The 26,402-nt window shown below is 60.4% G+C and overlaps 1 protein-coding gene across 1 annotated transcript in view; it reads left to right on the top strand.

Annotated features, from left to right (window-relative positions):
- The window catches only part of Lpcat1 (lysophosphatidylcholine acyltransferase 1), a 48,131-nt gene extending 25,892 nt beyond the window's left edge, over positions 1-22,239 (top strand). Inside the window, exons 5-14 of the mRNA XM_042695173.1 lie at positions 4,534-4,594; positions 6,669-6,727; positions 7,267-7,301; positions 8,506-8,560; positions 10,499-10,581; positions 11,527-11,652; positions 12,051-12,204; positions 13,002-13,100; positions 19,053-19,194; positions 20,463-22,239. Of these exons, the coding sequence (XP_042551107.1) occupies positions 4,534-4,594; positions 6,669-6,727; positions 7,267-7,301; positions 8,506-8,560; positions 10,499-10,581; positions 11,527-11,652; positions 12,051-12,204; positions 13,002-13,100; positions 19,053-19,194; positions 20,463-20,647 (999 nt within the window). The 3' untranslated portion in view covers positions 20,648-22,239. The remainder of the gene's footprint in view (positions 1-4,533; positions 4,595-6,668; positions 6,728-7,266; positions 7,302-8,505; positions 8,561-10,498; positions 10,582-11,526; positions 11,653-12,050; positions 12,205-13,001; positions 13,101-19,052; positions 19,195-20,462) is intronic.
- The last annotated feature ends 4,163 nt before the right edge of the window (positions 22,240-26,402 follow it).

Here is a 26,402-nt window from a genome sequence, read left to right on the forward strand (position 1 = left end):
TCCTCCTCCAGTCCTCCTGCTCCTCCTCCAGTCCTCCTGCCCCTCCTCCTCCAGTCCTCCTGCCCCTCCTCCTCCAGTCCTCCTGCTCCTCCTCCTCCAGTCCTCCTGCTCCTCCTCCTCCAGTCCTCCTGCCCCTCCTCCTCCAGTCCTCCTGCCCCTCCTCCAGTCCTCCTGCTCCTCCTCCTCCAGTCCTCCTGCTCCTCCTCCAGTCCTCCTGCCCCTCCTCCTCCAGTCCTCCTGCCCCTCCTCCAGTCCTCCTGCCCCTCCTCCTCCAGTCCTCCTGCTCCTCCTCCTCCAATCCTCCTGCTCCTCCTCCTCCAGTCCTCCTGCTCCTCCTCCAGTCCTCCTGCTCCTCCTCCTCCAGTCCTCCTGCCCCTCCTCCTCCAGTCCTCCTGCTCCTCCTCCTCCAGTCCTCCTGCTCCTCCTCCTCCAGTCCTCCTGCTCCTCCTCCTCCAGTCCTCCTGCCCCTCCAGTCCTCCTGCTCCTCCTCCTCCAGTCCTCCTGCCCCTCCTCCTCCAGTCCTCCTGCCCCTCCTCCTCCAGTCCTCCTGCCCCTCCTCCTCCAGTCCTCCTGCTCCTCCTCCAGTCCTTCTGCTGCTCCTCCTCCAGTCCTCCTGCCCCTCCTCCAGTCCTACTGCTCCTCCTCCTCCAGTCCTCCTGCTCCTCCTCCAGTCCTCCTGCTCCTCCTCCTCCAGTCCTCCTGCCCCTCCTCCTCCAGTGCTCCTGCTCCTCCTCCTCCAGTCCTCCTGCTCCTCCTCCTCCAGTCCTCCTGCCCCTTCTCCTCCAGCCCTCCTGCCCTTCCTCCAGTCCTCCTGCTCCTCCTCCTCCAGTCCTCCTGCTCCTCCTCCAGTCCTCCTGCCCCTCCTCCTCCAGTCCTCCTGCTCCTCCTCTTCCAGTCCTCCTGCCCCTCCTCCAGTCCTCCTGCTCCTCCTCCAGTCCTCCTGCCCCTCCTCCAGTCCTCCTGCCCCTCCTCCTCCAGTCCTCCTGCCCCTCCTTCAGTGCTCCTGCTCCTCCTCCTCCAGTCCTCCTGCCCCTCCTCCTCCAGTCCTCCTGCCCCTCCTCCTCCAGTCCTCCTGCCCCTCCTCCAGTCCTCCTGCTCCTCCTCCTCCAGTCCTCCTGCTCCTCCTCCAGTCCTCCTGCTCCTCCTCCAGTCCTCCTGCCCCTCCTCCTCCAGTCCTCCTGCTCCTCCTCCTCCAGTCCTCCTGCTCCTCCTCCTCCAGTCCTCCTGCCCCTCCTCCTCCAGTCTTCCTGCCCCTCCTCCAGTCCTCCTGCTCCTCCTCCTCCAGTCCTCCTGCTCCTCCTCCAGTCCTCCTGCCCCTCCTCCTCCAGTCCTCCTGCTCCTCCTCTTCCAGTCCTCCTGCCCCTCCTCCAGTCCTCCTGCTCCTCCTCCAGTCCTCCTGCCCCTCCTCCAGTCCTCCTGCCCCTCCTCCTCCAGTCCTCCTGCCCCTCCTCCAGTCCTCCTGCTCCTCCTCCTCCAGTCCTCCTGCTCCTCCTCCTCCAGTCCTCCTGCCCCTCCTCCAGTCCTCCTGCTCCTCCTCCTCCAGTCCTCCTGCCCCTCCTCCTCCAGTCCTCCTGCTCCTCCTCCTCCAGTCCTCCTGCCCCTCCTCCTCCAGTCCTCCTGCCCCTCCTCCTCCAGTCCTCCTGCTCCTCCTCCTCCAGTCCTCCTGCTCCTCCTCCTCCAGTCCTGCTCCTCCTCCTCCAGTCCTCCTGCTCCTCCTCCTCCAGTCCTCCTGCTCCTCCTCCAGTCCTCCTGCTCCTCCTCCTCCAGTCCTCCTTCTCCTCCTCCTCCAGTCCTCCTGCTCCTCCTCCAGTCCTCCTGCCCCTCCTCCTCCAGTCCTTCTGCCCCTCCTCCTCCAGTCCTCCTGCTCCTCCTCCTCCAGTCCTCCTGCTCCTCCTCCAATCCTCCTGCTCCTCCTCCTCCAGTCCTCCTGCTCCTCCTCCTCCAGTCCTCCTGCTCCTCCTCTTCCAGTCCTCCTGCTCCTCCTCCAGTCTTCCTGCTCCTCCTCCTCCAGTCCTCCTGCTCCTCCTCCTCCAGTCCTCCTGCTCCTCCTCCTCCAGTCCTCCTGCCCCTCCTCCAGTCCTCCTGCCCTCCTCCAGTCCTCCTGCCCCTCCTCCAGTCCTCCTGCTCCTCCTCCAGTCCTCCTGCCCCTCCTCCTCCAGTCCTCCTGCTCCTCCTCCTCCAGTCCTCCTGCTCCTCCTCCTCCAGTCCTCCTGCCCCTCCTCCAGTCCTCCTGCCCCTCCTCCTCCAGTCCCCCTGCCCCTCCTCCAGTCCTCCTGCTCCTCCTCCAGTCCTCCTGCCCCTCTTCCTCCAGTCCTCCTGCCCCTCCTCCTCCAGTCCTCCTGTTCCTCCTCCTCCAGTCCTCCTGCCCCTCCTCCTCCAGTCCTCCTGCCCCTCCTCCTCCAGTCCTCCTGCCCCTCCTCCAGTCCTCCTGCCCCTCCTCCAGTCCTCCTGCCCCTCCTCCTCCAGTCCTCCTGCCCCTCCTCTTCCAGTCCTCCTGCTCCTCCTCCAGTCCTCCTGCCCCTCCTCCTCCAGTCCTCCTGCCCCTCCTCCTCCAGTCCTCTTCCCCCTCCTCCAGTCCTCCTGCTCCTCCTCCAGACCTCCTGCCCCTCCTCCTCCATTCCTCCTGCCCCTCCTCCTCCAGTCCTCCTGTTCCTCCTCCTCCAGTCCTCCTGCCCCTCCTCCTCCAGTCCTCCTGCCCCTCCTCCTCCAGTCCTCCTCCTCCTCCTCCAGTCCTCCTGCTCCTCCTCCAGACCTCCTGCCCGTCCTCCTCCAGTCCTCCTGCCCCTCCTCCTCCAGTCCTCCTGCCCCTCCTCCTCCAGTCCTCCTGCCCCTCCTCCTCCAGTCCTCCTGCCCCTCCTCCTCCAGTCCTCCTGCCCCTCCTCCTCCAGTCCTCCTGCCCCTCCTCCAGTCCTCCTGCTCCTCCTCCAGTCCTCCTGCTCCTCCTCCAGTCCTCCTGCTCCTCCTCCAGTCCTCCTGCCCCTCCTCCAGTCCTCCTGCCCCTCCTCCTCCAGTCCTCCTGCCCCTCCTCCAGTCCTCCTGCTCCTCCTCCTCCAGTCCTCCTGCTCCTCCTCCTCCAGTCCTCCTGCCCCTCCTCCTCCAGTCCTCCTGCTCCTCCTCCTCCAGTCCTCCTGCTCCTCCTCCAGTCCTCCTGCTCCTCCTCCTCCAGTCCTCCTGCTCCTCCTCCAGTCCTCCTGCCCCTCCTCCTCCAGTCCTCCTGCTCCTCCTCCTCCAGTCCTCCTCCTCCTCCTCCAGTCCTCCTGCTCCTCCTCCTCCAGTCCTCCTGCCCCTCCAGTCCTCCTGCTCCTCCTCCTCCAGTCCTCCTGCCCCTCCAGTCCTCCTGCCCCTCCTCCTACAGTCCTCCTGCCCTCCTCCTCCAGTCCTCTTGCCCTCCTCCTCCAGTCCTCCTGCCCCTCCTCCAGTCCTCCTGCTCCTCCTCCTCCAGTCCTCCTGCTCCTCCTCCTCCAGTCCTCCTGCCCCTCCTCCTCCAGTCCTCCTGCTCCTCCTCCTCCAGTCCTCCTGCCCCTCCAGTCCTCCTGCTCCTCCTCCTGCAGTCCTCCTGCCCCTCCACCAGTCCTCCTGCCCCTCCTCCTGCCTGCCCCCTCCTCCAGTCCTCCTGCCCCTCCTCCAGTCCTCCTGCTCCTCCTCCTCCAGTCCTCCTGCTCCTCCTCCTCCAGTCCTCCTGCTCCTCCTCCTCCAGTCCTCCTGCTCCTCCTCCTCCAGTCCTCCTGCTCCTCCTCTAGTCCTCCTGCCCCTCCTCCAGTCCTCCTGCTCCTCCTCCTCCAGTCCTCCTGCCCCTCCACCTCCAGTCCTCCTGCCCCTCCTCCTCCAGTCCTTCTGCTCCTCCTCCTCCAGTCCTCCTGCTCCTCCTCCTCCAGTCCTCCTGCTCCTCCTCCAATCCTCCTGCTCCTCCTCCTCCAGTCCTCCTGCTCCTCCTCCTCCAGTCCTCCTGCTCCTCCTCCTCCAGTCCTCCTGCTCCTCCTCCTCCAGTCCTCCTGCTCCTCCTCCTCCAGTCCTCCTGTTCCTCCTCCTCCAGTCCTCCTGCTCCTCCTCCTCCAGTCCTCCTGCCCCTCCTCCAGTCCTCCTGCCCCTCCTCCTGCCTGCACCCTCCTCCAATGTGTTCCCTTGTCCGTCTCTCCCTGCCTTTCCCCCTCCCCACCCCTCACCCCCCTCCTTGTTCTAGTTTGAAGTGAGGGCCTCACACTTACATGCCATGCAGACACTCACCACTTTAGCACACACTTTCTGCTTTACTTTTCAGATAAACTTCTCCAACCCCTACTGGCTAAGGACATAGGCGTGAGCCACTGTACCCGCTACGCTTAGTGAGAATAAGGGCTGCGTATTCTGTGTCACTGGGCGGTGGTCCCGCTGGTGAGGGCTGTGGTCTCCGGGCACTCAGCTTCCAGGGCCCGACGCAGGCAGAGCTCAGTGGAGCCCTGGTCCCTGCATGGAGCAGCGTGGCAAGATGCTGCCTTTGGAGCCCTGATTGTGATCATGATGGTTTTGTGCTGACTTTCTTTTTCTCACTTCAAGATAATGATTTTTCCAGAAGGAACCTGTACAAATAGGACCTGCCTGATCACCTTCAAACCTGGTAGGTAGCTTTCTTCATTACTTTCCTTCTCCAGGAAGGAAATATTAAAGCAGTGTCTCTATAAATCATGCCATAGGCCAATAACCTTTTAAAATCCCTGTTGTTCTTTATGCTGGAATCTTGGAGATATTTCTAAGAAAAGCCACAGAATAAGTCATAGCTCAGAGCCTAGGAGCACAGCGCCTGGACGAGGAGTGGAAGTTGGATGGCCGTCTCTGTTCCGAGCTGTGGCCTTGGTGTGAGGCTGCTGCTCAGGACAGCTCAGGGCCGCTGCTCAGGACAGCTCAGGGCCACCGCTCGCACGGGGTCCCCCCGGCCTGCGCCCCGCTGTTCCGAGCTGTGGCCTTGGTGTGAGGCCGCTGCTCAGGACAGCTCAGGGCCGCCGCTCGCACGGGGTCCTCCCGGCCTGCGCCCCGCTGTTCTGAGCTGTGGCCTTGGTGTGAGGCCGCTGCTCAGGACAGCTCAGGGCCGCCGCTCGCACGGGGTCCTCCCGGCCTGTGCCCCGCTGTTCCGAGCTGTGGCCTTGGTGTGAGGCTGCTGCTCAGGACAGCTCAGGGCTGCTGCTCAGGACAGCTCAGGGCCGCCGCTCGCACGGGGTCCTCCCGGCCTGCGCCCCGCCTCTCAGGGCCCTCAGCCCCTTCTGTGCTGTCTCGGGGAGACGGGACCGGCGCACCCCTTCAGACTTGCTCCTCGCGTTGGGGTCTTGCCCTTGGCCTTGGCCGCCTTGTGAGGACAGTCCTGTCCTGACTGCCGGGTTTGCTGAGGGGCTGGAGGGGCTTCGTCTCCAGTTTTCCCTTCCTGCCTTTTGTCCTGTGCTTTTCAAAAGTGCTGGGCCTTGTGAACTGTTCCCAGACCACACAGTGCTGCCAGAGAATTGTCCGGGTGCCGCTGTGCTGCCTGCATGCGAGGTGGCCCAACCTCGGGCCCCTCTGGGCTCTTGGAGGGCAGGGGGCAGTTCTAGGGTCCTGAGCGGATCCGTGGAGGGGAGGGCGGGGCGGCCTTGGTGGGCAGGGGGTAGGGCCCTCACTGCGACCCAGCCTCAGTTGCTCAGTTGCTCTGAGCAGAGTGCTCGGGGCAGGGCGTGGTGATGGAGGGGGCAGGCCGCACACCGGGGTGTGGCTACGACTGGGCGGGGGGGGGGGGGTCTCCAGGACTGTTCATGGGCAATTCCACGTCCTCAGCACCATGGACAGAGGAGGAGACACGTGGTCTCTGGTCTCCAGGCAGGCCATGTGGTGCTCCCCTGTGAAAACATCTGCTTCCCCGGGAGCAGCCCCCGGCTGCTGGGACACAGCTGGGTGGGGGGACAGTGAGGCTGGATGGCAGCGTGTGGCAGAGCCGCTGTGGGCGGCTCAGGGAGGAGTGTGCGCCAGCTCCCGGGCGACGCAGTACTGTCCAGCCGCATCCAGGTCTGCTGCCCCCGGAAACCCCTCAGGGAGCCCCTGGGTAGAGTAGCCAGAGACCGTGCCCGCTGCCTGCTGGAGTGTCCATGGCAGACCTGGTCCTAGTAAGAAAAGAGGAGAAGGAACTTCAAATGAGACCTAAGTATAAAGCTGGGCATGGCGGTTCACCGCTGGCCCCCAGGCCTCAGGATGGTTCAGCCCGCACGCTGTGAGGAGTCTGTCTCCAGCACAGACAGACTCACAGAGGTAGGCTTCCGTGAACAACACGAGCGTCCTCGCAGTCTGCGCACCAGCGCGGGATGACGGGTCCTCAGGGGTGGCGGCTGGGTAGCCAGAGGCCGGCCTGGGTCTGGTGGTGTGAGCAAAGGTGTCTCCAGGTCTAAGCCCTGGGCGGTAGGTGAGACTCCAGCTGAGAGGAAACTGTCACCCTGCCCGGGAGGGAGGCTGCGGGCCTGGCTCTGCCTTCCCTGTGCTCGCTCGCGCCCCACGGAGCCCGTGGGCGCCTGTCACTGTGGGCCTCGGGCGGAGGTACTACAGGGGTGCAGTGCCCGGCGCTCTGAGCGCAGGGGTGGACTAGGAAGGGCCTGCCAGAAAAGCCCGGTGTCTCCAGGCTGCAGGAAGGGTGAGCGAGGACTCCCCTCCCGCTGCCTCAGGCTGACCTCCTTCCCCAGGTGCCTTCATCCCCGGGGTCCCGGTGCAGCCCGTGGTGTTGCGGTATCCAAACAAACTGGTATGTCCTCTCTTCCTGGGTCCCGGACACGGAGGAGGGGTGGGGACCTGCGTGTTTTCAGGGCGTGGGCTGCCACCTCCCCTTGCCCCTGTGGAGCAGCCGCGAGGAGGTCGCGCAGCCCAGCGAGGCGGGGCCGGCTTTCCCGCAGCCTTGGAGCCATGTCAGGAGCCGCCCCCCTCCCTACCCCCCTCCCTACCCCCCTCCCTACCCCCCCCACCCCCCCCCACACCCCCCCCCACCCCCCCCACCCCCCCAATGAGGCTGTCTCTCCCCTGCACCTGCGTTCTCACGGATCCTCTCCGCCGTCAGGAGCAGGCTGTCCCAGTTCCGGGTCTGTGCTGCCGGAACACAGGCCGGGCCGCTGGGAAGGGCGGGTGGGTGTTTGAGGGTCTGTGGTGGCGAGCCCCTTCTCCCCTGCCCTGGCCAGCGGGGGTGAGCGCAGGGCTGGGGTGCAGCCAGCGGGGGTGGGCGCGCCAGGAGGGGCCGTGTGCACACGACCAGACTCCAGGCGTGGTCAGTGCTGCTGCTTCCTCCCGCAGGACACCATCACGTGGACGTGGCAAGGACCTGGAGCGTGAGTTTCTTCTTCTTTGTCCTCTCGCTTCATGGCGGCGTGGGCTGCTTGCTGATTCTCTGTCCCCGTTACTTTGCCGGTGGCTCAGCCCATTATGAGACCTCAGTGTCTCGTGTGGCCTTGTACAGGACTCCTGGATTCCGGGGACCCGAGTTCTACGCCCCCAGCACCGGGGACGGTCACTCAGCCCATGTCTGTCCGCTCATACTGCCAATGTCCACGAGGTGGCTTTGGTGTCCAGTCTACACTGGCGTGGGGCTCGGTGGTGTTTTGACCAGGGAGGCCCTTGGGGTTAGACAGTGAGGAGCGGATAGAAACCTCAGGGAAGAAGAGGGCCGCCTTCTGGCCCCAGAGGTGGTGTGTGAGCTGAGCGTGGGAGGGTAGAGAGTCGGGGGTGGAGGAGGGGACCGCGGGAGGCCGGCCGAGGGCTTGGGGGCAGGGTGCTGACCCCGGCAGCCCTCGGGTCTCGCCAGGGTGTGGAGCATGACCCTGGGGAGGGCTCACGACAGATCCGCATGGTGCCAGCTCAGGCCGGGGCAGGGGCTGGGGGCTCTGTGGGGCCCCCGGCCTGGGCCTGGGGCCAACGCGATGAAGCATACCCAGGACCCCACGGTGAGTACGGAGGCGGCCTGGCGGTGTGCTGGCCCAGGAGAGACGAGGGCCGGCCGAGGACGGGGCCCGGGTGCTGCTGCCCGCTCTGTTCCTGTGCACTCCTCAGCACGGGGCCTGGGACATGGTCTGACGCCGGGCTTGAGGTCTGCCTGCCCCGGGCGGTCGCATTATAAACATGAGTCCCCGCAGGAGAAGGTAGCTAGAAGAGCTGAAGACAAGGACACACGTTTAATGTGAACGAAAGTCACCTCTCCAGGGTGCCAGGTGGGGCCGCCAGCAGCCCCCCATCCTCATGGAGGGGAAGTGGGGCTCAGGGCCTGCCAGCAGCACCCCCATCCTCACGGAGGGGAAGCGGGGCTCAGGGCCTGCCAGCAGCACCCCATCCTCATGGAGGGGAAGTGGGGCTCAGGGCCTGCCAGCAGCACCCCATCCTCATGGAGGGGAAGTGGGGCTCAGGGCCTGCCAGCAGCACCCCATCCTCACGGAGGGGAAGCGGGGCTCAGACTGCTCCACAGCTGGGAGTCATTCACCTGCGAGAGTTCCGGTCCTTACTTTTTAACCAAAGCTGAACATCTTCAATGCTGTTTTCAAGGTTGAAAATCCTGTGGCTGACGCTGTGCCAGTTTCACAACCAAGTGGAGATAGAGGTATGCATGGATCCCTGTTAACTGAGATAGAGGTATGCACGGATTCTGTGTTAACTGAGATAGAGGTATGCATGGATCCCTGTTAACTGAGATAGAGGTATGCATGGATCCCTGTTAACTGAGATAGAGGTATGCACGGATTCTGTGTTAACTGAGATAGAGGTATGCATGGATTCCTGTTAACTGAGATAGAGGTATGCGTGGATTCCGTGTTAACTACTGAGTTGCGTGTGTGTAAGTCTATAAATCAAGATGTGTGAATACAACATTACCCAGTGTTGTGTTAGGGTATGTTCAGCATATACAGTGTTGTGTACAGGTACAATGTTAACTGCATTCACCGCTGGGAGCTGTGTTGATTCCTTGCTAAATAGTGTAACATTCTGATATCAACAAAATGTTGCCTGGGTATCTGCATTTCTTAGATCCCTTAGAATGGCGTGCCCGGCCACTTAGCCCAAATGATTTTATTTCCTGCATGTTTTGAACCATTAAGACAGGATTTTTAAGATTGAGAGGGAAGCTAAGCCTATCACTGTTTCTTCGGGGCTTTGGAGCGTAAGCACGTGTAAAACTGGCACATACACAGCAGTGTTTTATCTGTACCTAATTCTAACACCACTGACTTCACCCTGTGACCCGCCTGTTGGCTGCCTGGCTGGGTAGCATTTATCCCTGGAGTTCTCGGGGCCAGACGCCATTCTCTTGGCTGAATTAAACATCATGAGTGCAGCCTGAAGCGCTGTCCGTGGAAGGTGCGAGTTGTTTCTCTTTCTTGTGGGCACACAGGTTGCACAAAGGTGCTTCAGTGTGGTAGTCTCACACCTGCTCAGCGTCTTCTCTGGAACACTTAGGCGTGCATGTGCAGGTCCTGGCCGCCCTCTTCCACCCAGCCCCTGGGGTGCCACACCCATGGGAATGCTCCCTTTTTGGTGTGTGTCACCTGTCCCCTGGGGTCACCGTGGTGTTTCACCGTGCACACAGCACACGTCCACCCGCTGAGCTCCCTCGCGGCGCCCCCCCATGATTCCTTACGCCGTCCTGCACGCACACACTGACTCCATCCACCCTCCCTCAAAGGTAGTCGCAGGATGGACTTGCACGCCTGCCTTGGGCACCGGCAGCCGTTTGCAGAGCAGTGGACGCCCAGCCTGGTGTCCTGCCCGTTGTTCACTTACGCAGAAGGGCTCTGAAGGACTGAGGGCGCTAGGGGCCCGGCAGAGCCCCCAGGGCCGCCCTGCTTTTAGCATTGCCGTGGTTCCTTCTGTTGGCCACCAGGTGGCAGCACCACCAGCTCCCGGGTTGAGCTTGGCCTTGGGCTGGCCACAGCCTCCTCCATTTAGACTGCTGTTTGAGACCTGGCTTCTTGCGTTGTTTTTCAGGGCCTGGGCATGTCCCCAGCCTCTGTACTCCAGGCTAGCTTTCTATCACTTGAGTCACAGCACTACTCCCGGCTTTCTTTTGAGTAGTCTGCTGGAGATAAAGAGTCTCGTGGCCGCTGGCTTCGCTCCACAATCCTCAGGGCTCGGCCTCCTGAGTCGCTCGGATGACGGGTGTGAGCCACCTGTGGTCAGTGTGGTTTCTCACCTTAAGAGAAGAGAGACTAGCTGGCTGTGCAGCATGCCTCTCACTGTCCTTACGCAGTGCCGCTGTTAACGAGAAGAAGCATGGCAGTTTGGGGGATTTTCAGAGGGGGGCAGTCCTGGAGTCTGAACTCAGGGACTCTGCTTCAGAGGATCTTGCTTTATGCCAGCTGGCCAGGCCTGGCGTCCTTCTGCTTGTGTTTTGTCGACCCCTGGTCGAGGTGGGTTAGAGTCCTGGGAAAGATGGATTCTCATGAACTTCTTGCTGAGTTCTGTCAGCCTGGTGGTTGAGGCTCTTGATGGCCCTGGTGCGGCCAGGGTGGTGGCCTCGTGGTGACGAGCTTTCCTTGTGCAGTTCCTTCCCGTGTACCACCCTTCCGAGGAGGAGGAGAGGAGCCCCGCCCTGTACGCCAGCAACGTGCGGCGCGTCATGGCCGAGTGAGTGAGCAAGCTGCCGGCTCTGCCCCGGGGAAACGGGCTGGTGCCAGCCTGTGGCCACACTGCCTGGCCTTCATTCAGCTCCTGTCGCTTTTATCTGACGGTGTCTCCTCTTGTTTGACGTCCTGAGGATGGGTATTGCTTCACTTTACAAATATCAAACCGTCAGCCGCCCCAGGCTGTGTCCCAGGGGTCCAGCGGGAGTCAGGGGCCGGGTCACCGTGTCCCCGGGCATCCAGCGGGAGTCAGGGGCCGGGTCACCGTGTCCCCGGGCATCCAGCGGGAGTCAGGGGCCGGGTCACCGTGTCCCAGGGGTCCAGCGGGAGTCAGGGGCCGGGTCACCGTGTCCCCGGGCATCCAGCGGGAGTCAGGGGCCGGGTCACCGTGTCCCCGGGCATCCAGCGGGAGTCAGGGGCCGGGTCACCGTGTCCCAGGGGTCCAGCGGGAGTCAGGGGCCGGGTCACCGTGTCCCCGGGCATCCAGCGGGAGTCAGGGGCCGGGTCACCGTGTCCCCGGGCATCCAGCGGGAGTCAGGGGCCGGGTCACTGTGTCCCTGGGGGTTTCCGTCCACATTTGTCTCATTTCCTTCTTCAGCATTTACTTTGAACAGGACGGTTGGTGTGGAGCCTCGTGAGGGCCTCATCCACTGAGAGGAAGCACGGGCCATCTCCCCCTCGGGAGGCTGTGGGAGCCGGGGCTGTGGGGCACCTGCTTGTTTCTGAGGCCCCTGAGCTCCGAGCTTTCCTCAGGCTCAGGCAGCTCGAAGCAGTGGGCACTTCCCGCAGGAATCGGGAGCGGGTCGGGGCCGTGGGCACTTCCCCGTGGGCATCGGGAGCAGGTCAAGCCGTGGACGCTTGCTTCCTGTAGCCTGTCGTGGCCCCGCGTCTCGCAGCCCCTCTGCGCGGTCGCTGCTGCGGGAGCGGCTGACCATCCCCTCTGTTCCAGGGCCTTGGGCGTCTCGGTGACTGACTACACGTTCGAGGACTGCCAGCTGGCCCTGGCAGAAGGCCAGCTCCGGCTCCCTGCTGACACCTGCCTGCTAGAGTTCGCCAGGCTCGTGCGGGGTCTCGGGTACGCGCCCGCCATTGACCGAGGGTTTGTCCCTGGTGCAGCCGAGGCTATGCGAGGCGGCGAAGTGGGTGGTCCCGAGTAGGCCTGTTCTGCTTTTCTGTTTTGTTTTGTTTTTCTCAAATATCAACTTGAGTCCACATGGAAAGAGGCCTTAAAAATCGCGTGACGGAGCCAGCTGCCAGTGTGGGTGCTGTGCCGGGCGGGGCTTCTGGGAACCAGGACCCCGCAGGCCAGGGCACGCAGCTGGACGCGACCGGGGCCGGCACGAGGGACAGGGCGCGCCTTGCCGCTTGAAGACCACGTGTTTAACGTTGACATCAGCTTCCAAACCCAGCCATGAGTCTCCTGCGTTAGCATCCGGGTTTCACTGAAAAAGCCATTCCCTCTTTTTCGTTTAGGCTAAAACCAGAAAAACTTGAAAAAGACCTGGACAAATACTCAGAACGTGCCAAGAGGAGGAGCGGGGAGAGGATCGGTCTGTCCGAGTTCGCTGAGTACCTGGAGGTCCCCGTCTCCGACACCCTGGAAGACATGTTCTCACTATTTGACGAGGTAGGGCACTAGCTCCTGACTTCCTAGAATCTGAGTGGTTCACACGATGATTGGAATACGTCCTAGATGACCTCGGCCCTGGCCGGCTGGCGCTCGGGTTGGAATTCGGGGCTTCCCGCTTGCTAGGTGGGATCCGTGCTGCCGGCCCGTGCCTCCTGCCCTTCGTTCCTGGTTACTGTTAACAACATCCTGCTCCCTGCCCGAGCGCTCCACGAGGCACCAGACCATAGAAGTGGGCCACAGAAATAGGTCCTATCACAGCTAGGACAGGTGTGAGCCACCACACCAGGGGCCTCAAAGACTTCTCCCCCCGGGCTGGCCTTGGTTGGTGATCCTCCAGATCTCAGCCTCCAAGTAGCTAGCATGACAGGCATAGATACCATGCCCAGCATGCTGGGGTTTTCTGTACGCAAGCCCTGGTAAGTTACAGTCATTCTTCCAGGATGGTGAATTCATCATGAGGTTTGTTTGTTTGTTTTTCAATTGTGGGGCTTGAACTCTGGGACTGGGCACTGTCCCTCAGCTCTTCAGCTCAAGACGAGTGCTGTATACCACTTAAGCCACAGTGCCACTTCCAGTTTTCTAGTGGTTAATTGGAGCTCATTCTCACTGGCTTTGAACCCTGATCCTCAGATCTCAGCGTCCTGAGTAGCTAGGATGACGGGTGGGAGCCACTAGCACCCAGCCGTTGTAAGGTTTTGAGGCATGCACAGGAGGTCTCATTCTCAAGTGGCCTTTAGCTGTTGCCAGGCACGCTGGGTCTCCGGCGTGCGACGCGGACAGCGTCTCTTTCACAGAGTGGAGACGGCAAGATGGATCTGCGCGAGTACCTGGTGGCCTTGTCTGTGGTCTGCAGGCCTTCCCGGACGCTGGACACCATTCAGCTGGCATTCAAGGCAAGTGCGGCTCTCGTGAGTGTGAGTGTGCACACAGACGCAGGGCTGCGGGTTCTCGTGAGTGTGAGTGTGCGCACAGACGAAGGGCTGCGGGTTCTCGTGAGTGTGAGTGTGCGCACAGACGCAGGGCTGCGGGTTCTCGTGAGTGTGAGTGTGCGCACAGACGCAGGGCTGCGGGTTCTCGTGAGTGTGAGTGTGCACACACGCAGGGCTGCGGGTTCTCGTGAGTGTGAGTGCACACAGACGCAGGGCTGCGGGTTCTCGTGAGTGTGAGTGTGCACACAGACGCAGGGCTGCGGGTTCTCGTGAGTGTGAGTGTGTGCACACAGACGCAGGGCTGCGGGTTCTCGTGAGTGTGGGTGTGTGCACACACGCAGGGCTGCGGGTTCTCGTGAGTGTGTGTGCACACAGACACAGGGCTGCGGGTTCTCGTGAGTGTGAGTGTGCACACAGACGCAGGGCTGCGGGTTCTCGTGAGTGTGAGTGTGTGCGCACAGACGCAGGGCTGCGGGTTCTCGTGAGTGTGAGTGTGCACACACGCAGGGCTGCGGGTTCTCGTGAGTGTGAGTGCACACAGACGCAGGGCTGCGGGTTCTCGTGAGTGTGAGTGTGCACACAGACGCAGGGCTGCGGGTTCTCGTGAGTGTGTGTGCACACAGACACAGGGCTGCGGGTTCTCGTGAGTGTGAGTGTGCACACAGACGCAGGGCTGCGGGTTCTCGTGAGTGTGAGTGTGTGCGCACAGACGCAGGGCTGCGGGTTCTCGTGAGTGTGTGCACACAGACGCAGGGCTGCGGGTTCTCGTGAGTGTGAGTGTGCACACAGACGCAGGGCTGCGGGTTCTCGTGAGTGTGAGTGTGCACAGACGCAGGGCTGCGGGTTCTCGTGAGTGAGTGTGCACAGACGCAGGGCTGCGGGTTCTCGTGAGTGTGAGTGTGTGCACACAGACGCAGGGCTGCGGGTTCTCGTGAGTGTGTGTGCACACAGACGCAGGGCTGCGGGTTCTCGTGAGTGTGAGTGTGCACACAGACGCAGGGCTGCGGGTTCTCGTGAGTGTGAGTGTGTGCGCACAGACGCAGGGCTGCGGGTTCTCGTGAGTGTGTGCACACAGACGCAGGGCTGCGGGTTCTCGTGAGTGTGAGTGTGCACACAGACACAGGGCTGCGGGTTCTCGTGAGTGTGAGTGTGCACACAGACACAGGGCTGCGGGTTCTCGTGAGTGTGAGTGTGCGCACAGACGCAGGGCTGCGGGTTCTCGTGAGTGTGAGTGTGCACACAGACGCAGGGCTGCGGGTTCTCGTGAGTGTGAGTGTGCACAGACGCAGGGCTGCGGGTTCTCGTGAGTGAGTGTGCACAGACGCAGGGCTGCGGGTTCTCGTGAGTGTGAGTGTGCACACAGACGCAGGGCTGCGGGTTCTCGTGAGTGTGAGTGTGTGCACACAGACGCAGGGCTGCGGGTTCTCGTGAGTGTGTGTGCACACAGACGCAGGGCTGCGGGTTCTCGTGAGTGTGAGTGTGAGTGTGTGCACACACGCAGGGCTGCGGGTTCTCGTGAGTGTGAGTGTGCACACAGACGCAGGGCTGCGGGTTCTCGTGAGTGTGTGTGCACACAGACGCAGGGCTGCGGGTTCTCGTGAGTGTGTGTGTGCACACAGACACAGGGCTGCGGGTTCTCGTGTGTGTGCACACAGACGCAGGGCTGCGGGTTCTCGTGAGTGTGTGTGTGCACACAGACGCAGGGCTGCGGGTTCTCGTGAGTGTGCACACAGACGCAGGGCTGCGGGTTCTCGTGAGTGTGTGTGTGTACACAGACGCAGGGCTGCGGGTTCTCGTGAGTGTGAGTGTGTGCGCACAGACGCAGGGCTGCGGGTTCTCGTGAGTGTGTGCGCACAGACGCAGGGCTGCGGGTTCTCGTGAGTGTGAGTGTGCACACAGACGCAGGGCTGCGGGTTCTCGTGAGTGTGTGAGTGTGCACACAGACACAGGGCTGCGGGTTCTCGTGAGTGTGAGTGTGCACACAGACGCAGGGCTGCGGGTTCTCGTGAGTGTGAGTGTGTGCGCACAGACGCAGGGCTGCGGGTTCTCGTGAGTGTGTGCACACAGACGCAGGGCTGCGGGTTCTCGTGAGTGTGAGTGTGCACACAGACACAGGGCTGCGGGTTCTCGTGAGTGTGAGTGTGCACACAGACACAGGGCTGCGGGTTCTCGTGAGTGTGTGTGTGCACACAGACACAGGGCTGCGGGTTCTCGTGAGTGTGAGTGTGCACACAGACACAGGGCTGCGGGTTCTCGTGAGTGTGAGTGTGCACACAGACGCAGGGCTGCGGGTTCTCGTGAGTGTGAGTGTGCACACAGACGCAGGGCTGCGGGTTCTCGTGAGTGTGAGTGTGTGTGCACAGACGCAGGGCTGCGGGTTCTCGTGAGTGTGAGTGTGCACACAGACACAGGGCTGCGGGTTCTCGTGAGTGTGAGTGTGCACACAGACACAGGGCTGCGGGTTCTCGTGAGTGTGAGTGTGCACACAGACACAGGGCTGCGGGTTCTCGTGAGTGTGAGTGTGCACACAGACGCAGGGCTGCGGGTTCTCGTGAGTGAGTGTGCACAGACGCAGGGCTGCGGGTTCTCGTGAGTGTGCACACAGACGCAGGGCTGCGGGTTCTCGTGTGTGTGCACACAGACGCAGGGCTGCGGGTTCTCGTGAGTGTGAGTGTGCACACAGACGCAGGGCTGCGGGTTCTCGTGAGTGTGGGTGTGTGCACACACGCAGGGCTGCGGGTTCTCGTGAGTGTGAGTGTGTGCACACAGACGCAGGGCTGCGGGTTCTCGTGAGTGTGAGTGTGCACACAGACGCAGGGCTGCGGGTTCTCGTGAGTGTGAGTGTGCGCACAGACGCAGGGCTGCGTGTTCTCGTGAGTGTGAGTGTGCGCACAGACGCAGGGCTGCGGGTTCTCGTGAGTGTGGGTGTGCGCACACACGCAGGGCTGCGGGTTCTCGTGAGTGTGAGTGTGCACACAGACACAGGGCTGCGGGTTCTCGTGAGTGTGAGTGTGCACACAGACCCAGGGCTGCGGGTTCTCGTGAGTGTGCACAGACGCAGGGCTGCGGGTTCTCGTGAGTGTGAGTGTGCACACAGACGCAGGGCTGCGGGTTCTCGTGAGTGTGAGTGTGCACACAGACGCAGGGCTGCGGGTTCTCGTGAGTGTGAGTGTGCGCACAGACGCAGGGCTGCGTGTTCTCGTGAGTGTGAGTGTGCGCACAGACGCAGGGCTGCGGGTTCTCGTGAGTGTGGGTGTGCGCACACACGCAGGGCTGCGGGTTCTCGTGAGTGTGAGTGTGCACACAGACACAGGGCTGCGGGTTCTCGTGAGTGTGAGTGTGCACACAGACCCAGGGCTGCGGGTTCTCGTGAGTGTGCACAGACGCAGGGCTGCGGGTTCTCGTGAGTGTGAGTGTGCACACAGACGCAGGGCTGCGGGTTCTCGTGAGTGTGAGTGTGCACACAGACGCAGGGCTGCGGGTTCTCGTGAGTGTGAGTGTGAGTGTGCACACAGACGCAGGGCTGCGGGTTCTTGTGAGTGTGTGTGTGCACACAGACGCAGGGCTGCGGGTTCTCGTGAGTGTGAGTGTGCACAGACGCAGGGCTGCGGGTTCTCGTGAGTGTGAGTGTGCACACAGACGCAGGGCTGCAGGTTCTCGTGAGTGTGAGTGTGTGCACACAGACGCAGGGCTGCGGGTTCTCGTGAGTGTGTGTGTGTACACACAGACACAGGGCTGCGGGTTCTCGTGAGTGTGAGTGTGCACACAGACGCAGGGCTGCGGGTTCTCGTGAGTGTGAGTGTGAGTGTGCACACAGACGCAGGGCTGCGGGTTCTTGTGAGTGTGAGTGTGCGCACAGACGCAGGGCTGCGGGTTCTCGTGAGTGTGAGTGTGAGTGTGCGCACAGACGCAGGGCTGCGGGTTTTCGTGAGTGTGAGTGTGTGCACACAGACGCAGGGCTGCGGGTTCTCGTGAGTGTGTGCACACAGACGCAGGGCTGCGGGTTCTCGTGAGTGTGAGTGTGTGCACACAGACGCAGGGCTGCGGGTTCTCGTGAGTGTGTATGCACACAGACGCAGGGCTGCGGGTTTTCGTGAGTGTGAGTGTGCACACAGACGCAGGGCTGCGGGTTCTCGTGAGTGTGTGTGTGTGCACACAGACGCAGGGCTGCGGGTTCTCGTGAGTGTGTGCACACAGACGCAGGGCTGCGTGTTCTCGTGAGTGTGAGTGTGTGTGTACACAGACGCAGGGCTGCGGGTTCTCGTGAGTGTGAGTGTGCACAGACGCAGGGCTGCGGGTTCTCGTGAGTGAGTGTGCACAGACGCAGGGCTGCGGGTTCTCGTGAGTGTGAGTGTGCACACAGACGCAGGGCTGCGGGTTCTCGTGAGTGTGTGAGTGTGCACACAGACGCAGGGCTGCGGGTTCTCGTGAGTGTGAGTGTGCACACAGACGCAGGGCTGCGGGTTCTCGTGAGTGTGAGTGTGCGCACACAGACGCAGGGCTGCGGGTTCTCGTGAGTGTGAGTGTGCACACAGACGCAGGGCTGCGGGTTCTCGTGAGTGTGAGTGTGCACACAGACGCAGGGCTGCGGGTTCTCGTGAGTGTGTGCACACAGACGCAGGGCTGCGGGTTCTCGTGAGTGTGTGCACACAGACGCAGGGCTGCGGGTTCTCGTGAGTGTGAGTGTGCACACAGACGCAGGGCTGCGGGTTCTCGTGAGTGTGGGTGTGCACACAGACGCAGGGCTGCGGGTTTTCGTGAGTGTGGGTGTGTGCACACAGACGCAGGGCTGCGGGTTCTCGTGAGTGGGTGTGTGCACACAGACGCAGGGCTGCGGGTTCTCGTGAGGTGGTGTGCAGACACGCAGGGCTGTTAGGGTTTGAGGGCTCAGTGCATCACGAGGCTGTCTCTGCCTGGCTGCTGATTCATGAAGCCTGTGCTGGCCATTGTGTATAAAATATTCCAGAAGCTCCAAAATCCACTTTCTCTTGCAGAGGATCCCTTTCTGTGCTGGTGCTGGGTTGAACTCAGCCTCATGTGCTCTCTTAGCTTTTTTGCTCAAGGTTCGCGCTGTGTCTTGAGCCATACCTCCACTTCTAGGTTTTAGCTGGTTAAGTAGAAATTCTCGTCTCTTGGATTAGTCCTCCAGGGCTGGCTTTGAACTGCAGTTGTCAGAGCACAGCTTCCTGATTGGCTGGGATTACAGGTGTGAGCCACTAGAGCCTGGAAAAAATACTTTCTTGAATGTAGAAATACACACCTGTACTCTGTTCTTCAAAATCAATGCTGCCGGAGGTGGCGCTGTTGCTCAAGTGGTAGAGCGCTCACCTTGAGCTGAAGAGCTCAGGGACAGTAGTGCCCAGGCCCAGAGTTCAAGGCCCAGGACCAACCACACACACAAAAAAACTTACTGCCTCCCAGCTCCGGACACTTAGCACCACATGGAGCTGCAGTTCTGCCTGTGACCACGAGGTGGGGTAGGAGGCCCGCTGCTCTGCAGCCAGGCTGGCGTTGGTGGCCGGGAAGCTCCCCTCCCTTGGGCCTGTCTCTGTCAGGCCCACTGTGAACACTGGAAACACGCCGGGTTCTGGTGCGGCGGCTCTGAAAACCCACCTGTGCTGTGTTCAGCCCTGCCCGGTTAAACCGCAGCTCCTCTGCCTCTCAAAGCGGAAGTAAAGGAAGCTTTGGCCAAGATATGCGTGTAGAAAGCTCACCAGGGACCGAGAAGGGCCCCAGGGGAGGCCAAGACTGCCCTGAGGCTGGGTGTCCACCTTGTGAGGGCGGCCGAGTGCCGCCTGGTGGAATACAGGAACTTCTAGAAGGGTCTGGAGAGCCGGGGCAGCCGGGGGTGAAGGGCAGGAGCTGGGGGGGGGGGGGGGGGCGGGCGCTAGCCAGATGCCTTGCTGTTGTGCTCAGATGTACGGGTCGCCGGAGGACGGCAGCGTGGATGAGGACCGGCTGTCCTGCATCCTCAGGACCGCCCTGGGAGTGGCAGAGCTCACCGTGACCGACCTGTTCCAGGCCATTGACCACGAAGAGAAGGGGAGAATCACATTTGGTAAGCGGGACGGGGGAGGGCCCGGGAGTGGCTGCAGCCAAGGCTCAGTGGTGTGAGGCACGGTCACCCCGGGTCACCCCGGCCCCTGGTCCCCCGGGCCGCTCCACTGGCCCCTCAGCTGTGCCTAATTCTGCAGAAGAAAGTTCTGGAACCCCATGGGCTGAGTTGAGTCTGCAAGCCAGGCAGGCAACGGAGAGAGTCCACGTCCAGACTCCGCGGGCGCAGCACCCCTGGAGGGCGAGTGTAACCGCGGGCTGTGACAACCACGTCCGCCACTCCATGCCAGAAAACTGCTGCTGCCCCTCTCTCCTAGAGGCCTGTCCGGGCCTCGCAGACAGACACACAGCCACAGCCCTGACACCCCAGAGCTAGCACATCAGCAGAGTTCCTAGGGTCAACATGCAGACGCCCCTGTGCGTGCCAGTGGGTACTGGTGTGTGCATGTGTCAGGTGGCTGTGGCATGTGTGCAGGCCGGATGGCTCCCATGGTGTGCTGGTGTGTGTGTGTGTCAGCTGGTGTGTGCGTGTGTCGGGTGGCTGTGGCACGGGTGCAGGCCGGGTGGCGCCCATGGTGTGCGTGTGTGCGTGTGTCAGCTGGTGTGTGTGTGTCAGCTGGTGTGTGCGTGTCAGGTGGCTGTGGCATGTGTGCAGGTGCTGTGCGTGTGTCGGGTGGCTGTGGCACTGGTGCAGGCCGGGTGGCGTCCATGGTGTGCAGGCCAGGTGGCGTCCATGGTGTGCAGGCCAGGTGGCGTCCATGGTGTGCAGGCCAGGTGGCGTCCATGGTGTGCAGGCCAGGTGGCGTCCATGGTGTGCTGGCTGCACGCTCTGCAGGTTCCCACCGCCCGGCCTCTGCCGTGCACGCGCGCCTCTCAGCGTCGACAGCCCGCTTGTGGGGCTGTGGGCAGTTGCTGGGGTGCCGGCCCTCCGTGGGGTCAGTGCAAAGGTCAGTGCAGACCCTCGGGGCTGCAGGGGCGGCCATCTGGTCCTATCGGACGCCCCTCGGGCGAGCACCGGCCTCTGGGTGGCGGACCCCTGCCTGCGCCTTGGCCCTGGCCCAGACCCACACACCACAGGCGTCCAGCGGCCATCCCCTTGTCTTCCCAGCTACTTGTGCGCGGTGGAGGAAGCGGTGCCAGTCTAGATGCTCCACGACCGGGCGGTGGGACGCGGATGCCCACGCCAGCCCGGGGAGCCTGGGCCATGGGCTGTGGGCCGCTGCTCCCCCAGGGCCGGGGCCCCAGTAACCAGAGATGCTCTTCCCACCGCAGCTGACTTCAGCAGGTTTGCAGAGATGGTCCCCAGCTTCGCAGAGGACTACCTGTATCCGGATCAGACCCGGCGGGACAGCTGCACGCACACGCCAGCGGCCCCCATCCCCAACGGCTTCTGTGCTGACTTCAGCCCCGACGGCCCGGGCGTGGGGAGCAGGCCTTCCTGCAAGAAGCTGGACTAGGCTGGGAGACGGACCGAGGCCCGGCGCTGCCCCCACGGCCGCGGGCCCAGGCCGCCCGGCTCCTCTCCGCATGCTGTCTGCGCCCGAGCTTCCGGACACTGTTTCTTTGTGAGGTGTTTCCGAGCCCAGCGCGTGCAAACACCGTGTGCTGTGCTCGCGGGGAGCCTGGGGCCACGCCGCGCGGGGTGTGGGTCTCCCGTGGGTCGGGACTGCACCGGCTGGCAGCCTCCAGCTCTGAGTGTCCATCCATCTTTTCCAGCATTCCTTCCCGGGCCGGGCGGCGGCCGGGCACGCGCACTCGCCGCTCCTCTGCGCATGACCGTGGTCCCGGCCACCCCGCGCCCCCTCCCCACCCCGTGGGCTCGGCGCGGGGCCATCGCCCAGTTTTTTAAGCATTTCTATATTTGTGTGGAGCTCATTAGTATTTTATAAACCTCATTTAGGTACTTTGGAAAACATTCAACTTTTTTTAAAAAAAGAGAAACTTGTTTTTCTACTTCATTTCTCTTGTGAGCACCAGAGGACATTTATTTACAGAGTGGGGGGCGTGGCGGGTCCGTCCCTTCCGCGGGGACTCCCGCCGTTTGACACCTTCTGAGCTCTCCTCAAGCCTTTTTAATCCCTCTCTTTTTTATAAATGTGACCCGTTTGGTATTTCTGTTTCCATACACTGAGATCTGCTTCCTCGGATTAAAGCCTATGGTGAAGGGCCATGCGGTCGCCCATCCACCTGCTCCCCCTCCCGGCAGCTGACCGCGGCCTCCCCCTGGCCAGGCCCTGGTGTCACTTTCTCTTGCTCACCGTTGTGGCCACTTAGGACGAAGCAGCCACTCTGAGTGAGGAGTGTAGCCGGTTCCTCCATGCAGGGCGGCAGCCACTGGCCACGTCTCTGCCAACACAGGGATACCTTTGAAGTTACCTGGCTTTGTTGCTTTTGATGACACAGAAACCCACCCTTGAAGCACAAAGGTGGAGTGGATTTGATTTGTTTCCTTACATGGCCTAGGTTTGGAACTTATTTCTAAGATGAATTGGAGGTTCCACTGGGGCATTTTTATAGAAATGGCTCTACGGCCAGTGAGCCCGGGGGCTGACGCACGCAGCCTCCTTGGTGAGTGCCTGGCATGCGTCCCCCCCAGGAGACCGGCAGAAAACCCGAACCCCAGCCACCCAGCACACACTGCCACGGGACAGCGCAGCGCGGTCTCGGGCCGGCCCGGCACCCCGGGCCCGAGGGCTGCAGATGTTTGAATGCAGCCTTGGTAGCTAATAGTGGGTGTTTTTATAATTAGAGAATGCATAAAATTCATTTTTTTTAAAAACTGACAAAGGAGCAATGACGGAGGTAATAACTAAGATACTCGGGGGCCCAGCCCCCTTCCCGCGGGCCTGCAGATGAAGGGGTTCTCACGAAATGCCACCTCTGAGACGCAGGCTCGGAATCGATGTTTGCTCCTCCTGACTCCGTTTCTCTCACGGTGACCTCGGTCACGGCATCAGGACTGTGAATGTGTACAGCGGGCGGGGCTGCGGGACGGGTCCGTGTAAAAAACTAGATTTTCAGTGGAATAAACAACGTAAAGTCTTGCGTACTGAAGGTGTGTTTGTTTCAGCACTTGATTGACAGGAGAACCAACAGAAATGAGATTTGTTTGTAGAAAGGTCTAGAAACTAGTTGAGCTGTGTTGGAAAGACAAAGCTTTCATGGTAGCTTGAAAGAGCCCTGGAAGGCTTCAGAATTACAGACAGTCGGTCGCTGGTGGCTCACACCTGTAATCCCAGCTACTCAGGAGGATTTCTGTTGGGAGCCAGCCCAGGCAGGAATGGCCATGAGACCCTCAAGAGCTGTGACTCCAGTGCTGGAGTACTAGCCTTGAGCCAACAAGCTCAGGGACAATGCCAAGGCCCTGAGTTCAAGCCTCAGTACCAACACCAAAAACAAAAAAATATATAGTCAGGTGCCCATGGCTCACGCTTTTAATCCTAGCTACTCAAGAGGCTGAGATCTGAGAATCACAGTTCAAAGCCAGCCCAGGCAGGGAAATCCATGAAACTCTTATCTCCATTAAATCACCAGAAAACCAAAAGTGGTGCTTGCCTCAATCTGAAGAGCTCAGGGACAGCGCCCAGACCTAGAGTTCAAGCTCCACAACCAACAACAACAAAAACTGCAGACAGTAACAAACAGACTCACCTGCTCCTGGTGATTTGATTCGTAGTTGCTCTGTTTTATGCACAGGTGCCTTTAACATACTTTTATTGAAAGGAAAATGGCTCTTACATTCAGCCCCATGGAACCTGTGAAAGATTTAGAAACAAGAGAAACCGCTGAGGTGTCAGTGTTAGGAGCATGGAGAGGAAGGAGGCAGGCCAGCCTCAGTCTTCACAGGTGAGGACTGTTCACCGAGCTACGCAGCCGAGGCACGGCCTTCCCGTTGGGATGGGGCGTGGGGTGGAGTCCAGGGTTTTATAGGGTCTGGGCAGGGAGACGGGTTTGGTGTGGGGCGACTGCACCGTACGGGCAAAGAATAGGGTAAGTAGTCCCTTATCCAGGGCTCAGTGTTCAAACAGCTCTACATCTGTCTGGCCTACACAGCTTGACCTTCACATGATAGTTTTTAGTCTTCCAGCCTCTTAACCCTTTCCTGGCCTCAGAGCCGTAAGGGCTAGGCCCACAATGGACGGTCAGCAGCAGGCTGGGGGGGCGGGTCGCCCTGTCCGTGTCAGGCTGCTGTGCTCAGCTGGGCTCGCCTCATGTCTGCTCCTGGGAGGACAGGGTGCGGGTCAAACCTTCAGTCACACCTCAGAAATGGAGGTTTGGTAGACCAAAGGTGAGGATGTGATGGTGCCCAGGCAAATGCCTGGGGCTGGACACCCTGATGGGATGGCCGCCAGGCCCGAGTGTACGATTATGTTGGCAATTTCACTCAGTTTATGCATTCCTTGTCGTTTTTTTTTTTGTGGGGTTTTTTTTGTTTTTGGGGGTTTTTTTTGGCCAGTCATGGAGCTTGAACTCGGGGCCTGGGTGCCGCGCTGTCCCTGAGCCTCTCGGTGCTCAAGGCTGGCGCTCTACCACTAGAGCCACAGCACTACTTCCGGCTTTTCCTGCGTATGTGGTGCTGAGGAATGGAACTGGGGCCTCATGCATGCAGGGCAAGCGCTCCACCTCTGAGCCACCTTTCCAGCTACACTTGGCAGTTGTGATTTTTACTCAGTAGTGCCTTTGAAACTGAGCACATGTGCTTAAGCTTTTGGGTTGCTTTTTTCTCTTTAATGAAGACAGGTACCACATACTTTCACACAGCTGCCCTGCTCTGGGCTGGGCCCATCGCAGGCAGGGTCCTCGGGGATGTCTGCTTGTCAGGGACCTGCCTCCGCCCTGAGCTTCCAAACACAGCCAGCCCTGCAGCCCAGGTGCCCTAGCAGCGGACAGGAAAGTCATTCCAGGGGTTCAGACTGCTGGGGGAACTGAAGCCAAACCAGGGCGAGGGTGAGCCAGCCTGTGCTCAGCCCCTGCTGAAGAACCTCCACTGATGTGGGAAAGGGGCTCCAAGGACTGGTGGGCGGGGCTGGTGCAGGACAGTAGTGGGCCGGCCTCCAAGGACTGGTGGGCGGGGCTGGTGCAGGACAGTAGTGGGCCGGCCTCCAAGGACTGGTGGGCGGGGCTGTGCAGGGCAGAGGGGCAGGGCCTGGTTGAGGGCAGTGGTGGGTGGGCTGTGTAGGACTGGGGCCACAGCTCTGGGGTGAGTGCTCACCATACAGGACAGGGCGTGACGCTGGCTGACAGTGACCTCCAGTGGCTGCTGTGGGGGCACAGGAGAGCAACCAGAACTTTCCTCCCCACTCTGTCCTCTGTCTCCACACCGCTGTGGTTCCTTGACCTCAGCCAGTGCCAAGGACAGCCAGGCTCCCAAGGTTCCAGTCCCAGCCCCGCTCTCTGAAGCCTTTATTGGCCTGCCTCTGTCATGTTAGACAGAAAGCTGTGGACAGTGGCAGTGACCCATTCCATCGGTCCACAACCAGCCACCCCTCCAGGCAGAATTAAAAGAATAACATGCAGTAATTTGGATCCCTGCAGGTGATTGATATTATTTGAGGATAACGGAGTGTGAGAACCTAGAAATGCATGTGCTAAGCCCTCCAGGGAGGACAGTGGCCAAGAGACAATTAATATAAATGGTAATTGTGTCCAAGCCAGGCAGGGAAGGAGGAAGAATAAATATTACAAATATAGCAAAATGGTAAACTTAAATCCAAGAATATCAGTAGTTCTATTCAACACAAAGTGCAGTTTATATTAACATTTCCACAGCGAGGAAAGGTTAACACTAGAATAAACATCTCTCGGGTCTCAAAGCTCTAAGCAAGCCCTGAAAGATTGGCCAGACTCTAAGCAACTTACCTGCAGCTCAGATGTGTACAGGATTACAAGGCGGTCCCTGCAGAACAGGACATGTCCACTGCCCTTGGCATCCAACTGGAAATGCCAGGATGCACACACACACACCTTATAACCAAGGAACACAAACAACCAAAATTAGCAGATGCTTTGACAATAGCTACCATTGCATCACATCATTTGAAAAACAAGCTAGAGACAAAATTGAGTGTATTTAAAAGAAACATGGAAGATATTTTAAGACACAAATCCAAATTCTAGTGATGAAAGCTGCCCTGTTTGGGCTGAATATCACCAAAGAAAAGGTAAATGGTCTTTTTGGGTTTTTGGTGGGTTTTTTTTTGGGGGGGGGTCCAGTCGTGGGGCCTGAACTCTGGGCCTGGGCACTGTCCCTCAGCTCTTCAGCTCAAGGCTAGCACTCTACCACTTGAGCCACAGCACCACTTCTGGCTTTTTTCTTTCTGCGTATGTGGTGCTGAGGAATCAAACCCAGGGCCTCAGGCATGCAAGGCAAGCGCTCTACCACTGAGCCCCTTCCCAGCTCCGGTAAATGGTCTTCAAGAGATGGCAGTGCTGTTTAAAATGGAACAGAAGCAGGGTGCATTGGCTCACGCCTGAAATCCTAGCTACTCTGGAGGCTGAGCTCTGAGGACCACAGTTCAGAGCCTAGTCAGAAAAGTGCAAAAGACTCATCTCCAATTAGCCCAAAAAAGCTGGAAGTGGAGCTGTAGCTGAGGTGGTAGAGCAGAAAAAGCTGTAGTACAGTGCTGAGGCCCTGAGTTCAAGCCCCAGTACAAGCACGAAAAATAAGGGGAAAAAAAGGAAAAAGCAATTAGATATTTTAAACAATTAACCTGAATTGAAAAGAGACAATTTTTTTCTTTTTTTGTTTTTGTGTATGTGTGTCGGTCATGGATCTTGAACTCTGGGCCTGGGCGCTGTCCCTGGGCTCTTCAGCTCAAGGCTAGCACCCTATCACTTGAGCCACAGCACCACTTCCGGTTTTCTGGTGGTTTATTGGAGATAAGAGTCTCGGAGACTTTCCTGCTTGGGCTGGCTGTGAACTGTGATCCTCAGATCTCAGCCTCCTGAGTAGCTAGGATGACAGGCGTGAGCCACTGGTGCCTGGCTAAGGGACATATTTCTTACACAGCAACAGAGAGATGGGTGTTCCCAGATCAAATTAGAAGAAACTGCTCACCTATAATGCTTTTCCCAGGAAAACTACAATCCGGACAAAGACTTTCATGCAGACAAACGCTGACAGAAATGATCACCAGTGACTTGCAACCTAAGAATGCTCAAGTCAGCCCTCAATACAGAGAAAAGGGTTCCCTTTCATCCAGCCCACCCCAC

The sequence above is a fragment of the Dipodomys spectabilis genome, unplaced genomic scaffold (assembly GCF_019054845.1).
Source record: "Dipodomys spectabilis isolate Male_0828 unplaced genomic scaffold, ASM1905484v1 ptg000179l, whole genome shotgun sequence".
In the NCBI taxonomy this organism is placed as follows: domain Eukaryota; kingdom Metazoa; phylum Chordata; class Mammalia; order Rodentia; family Heteromyidae; genus Dipodomys; species Dipodomys spectabilis.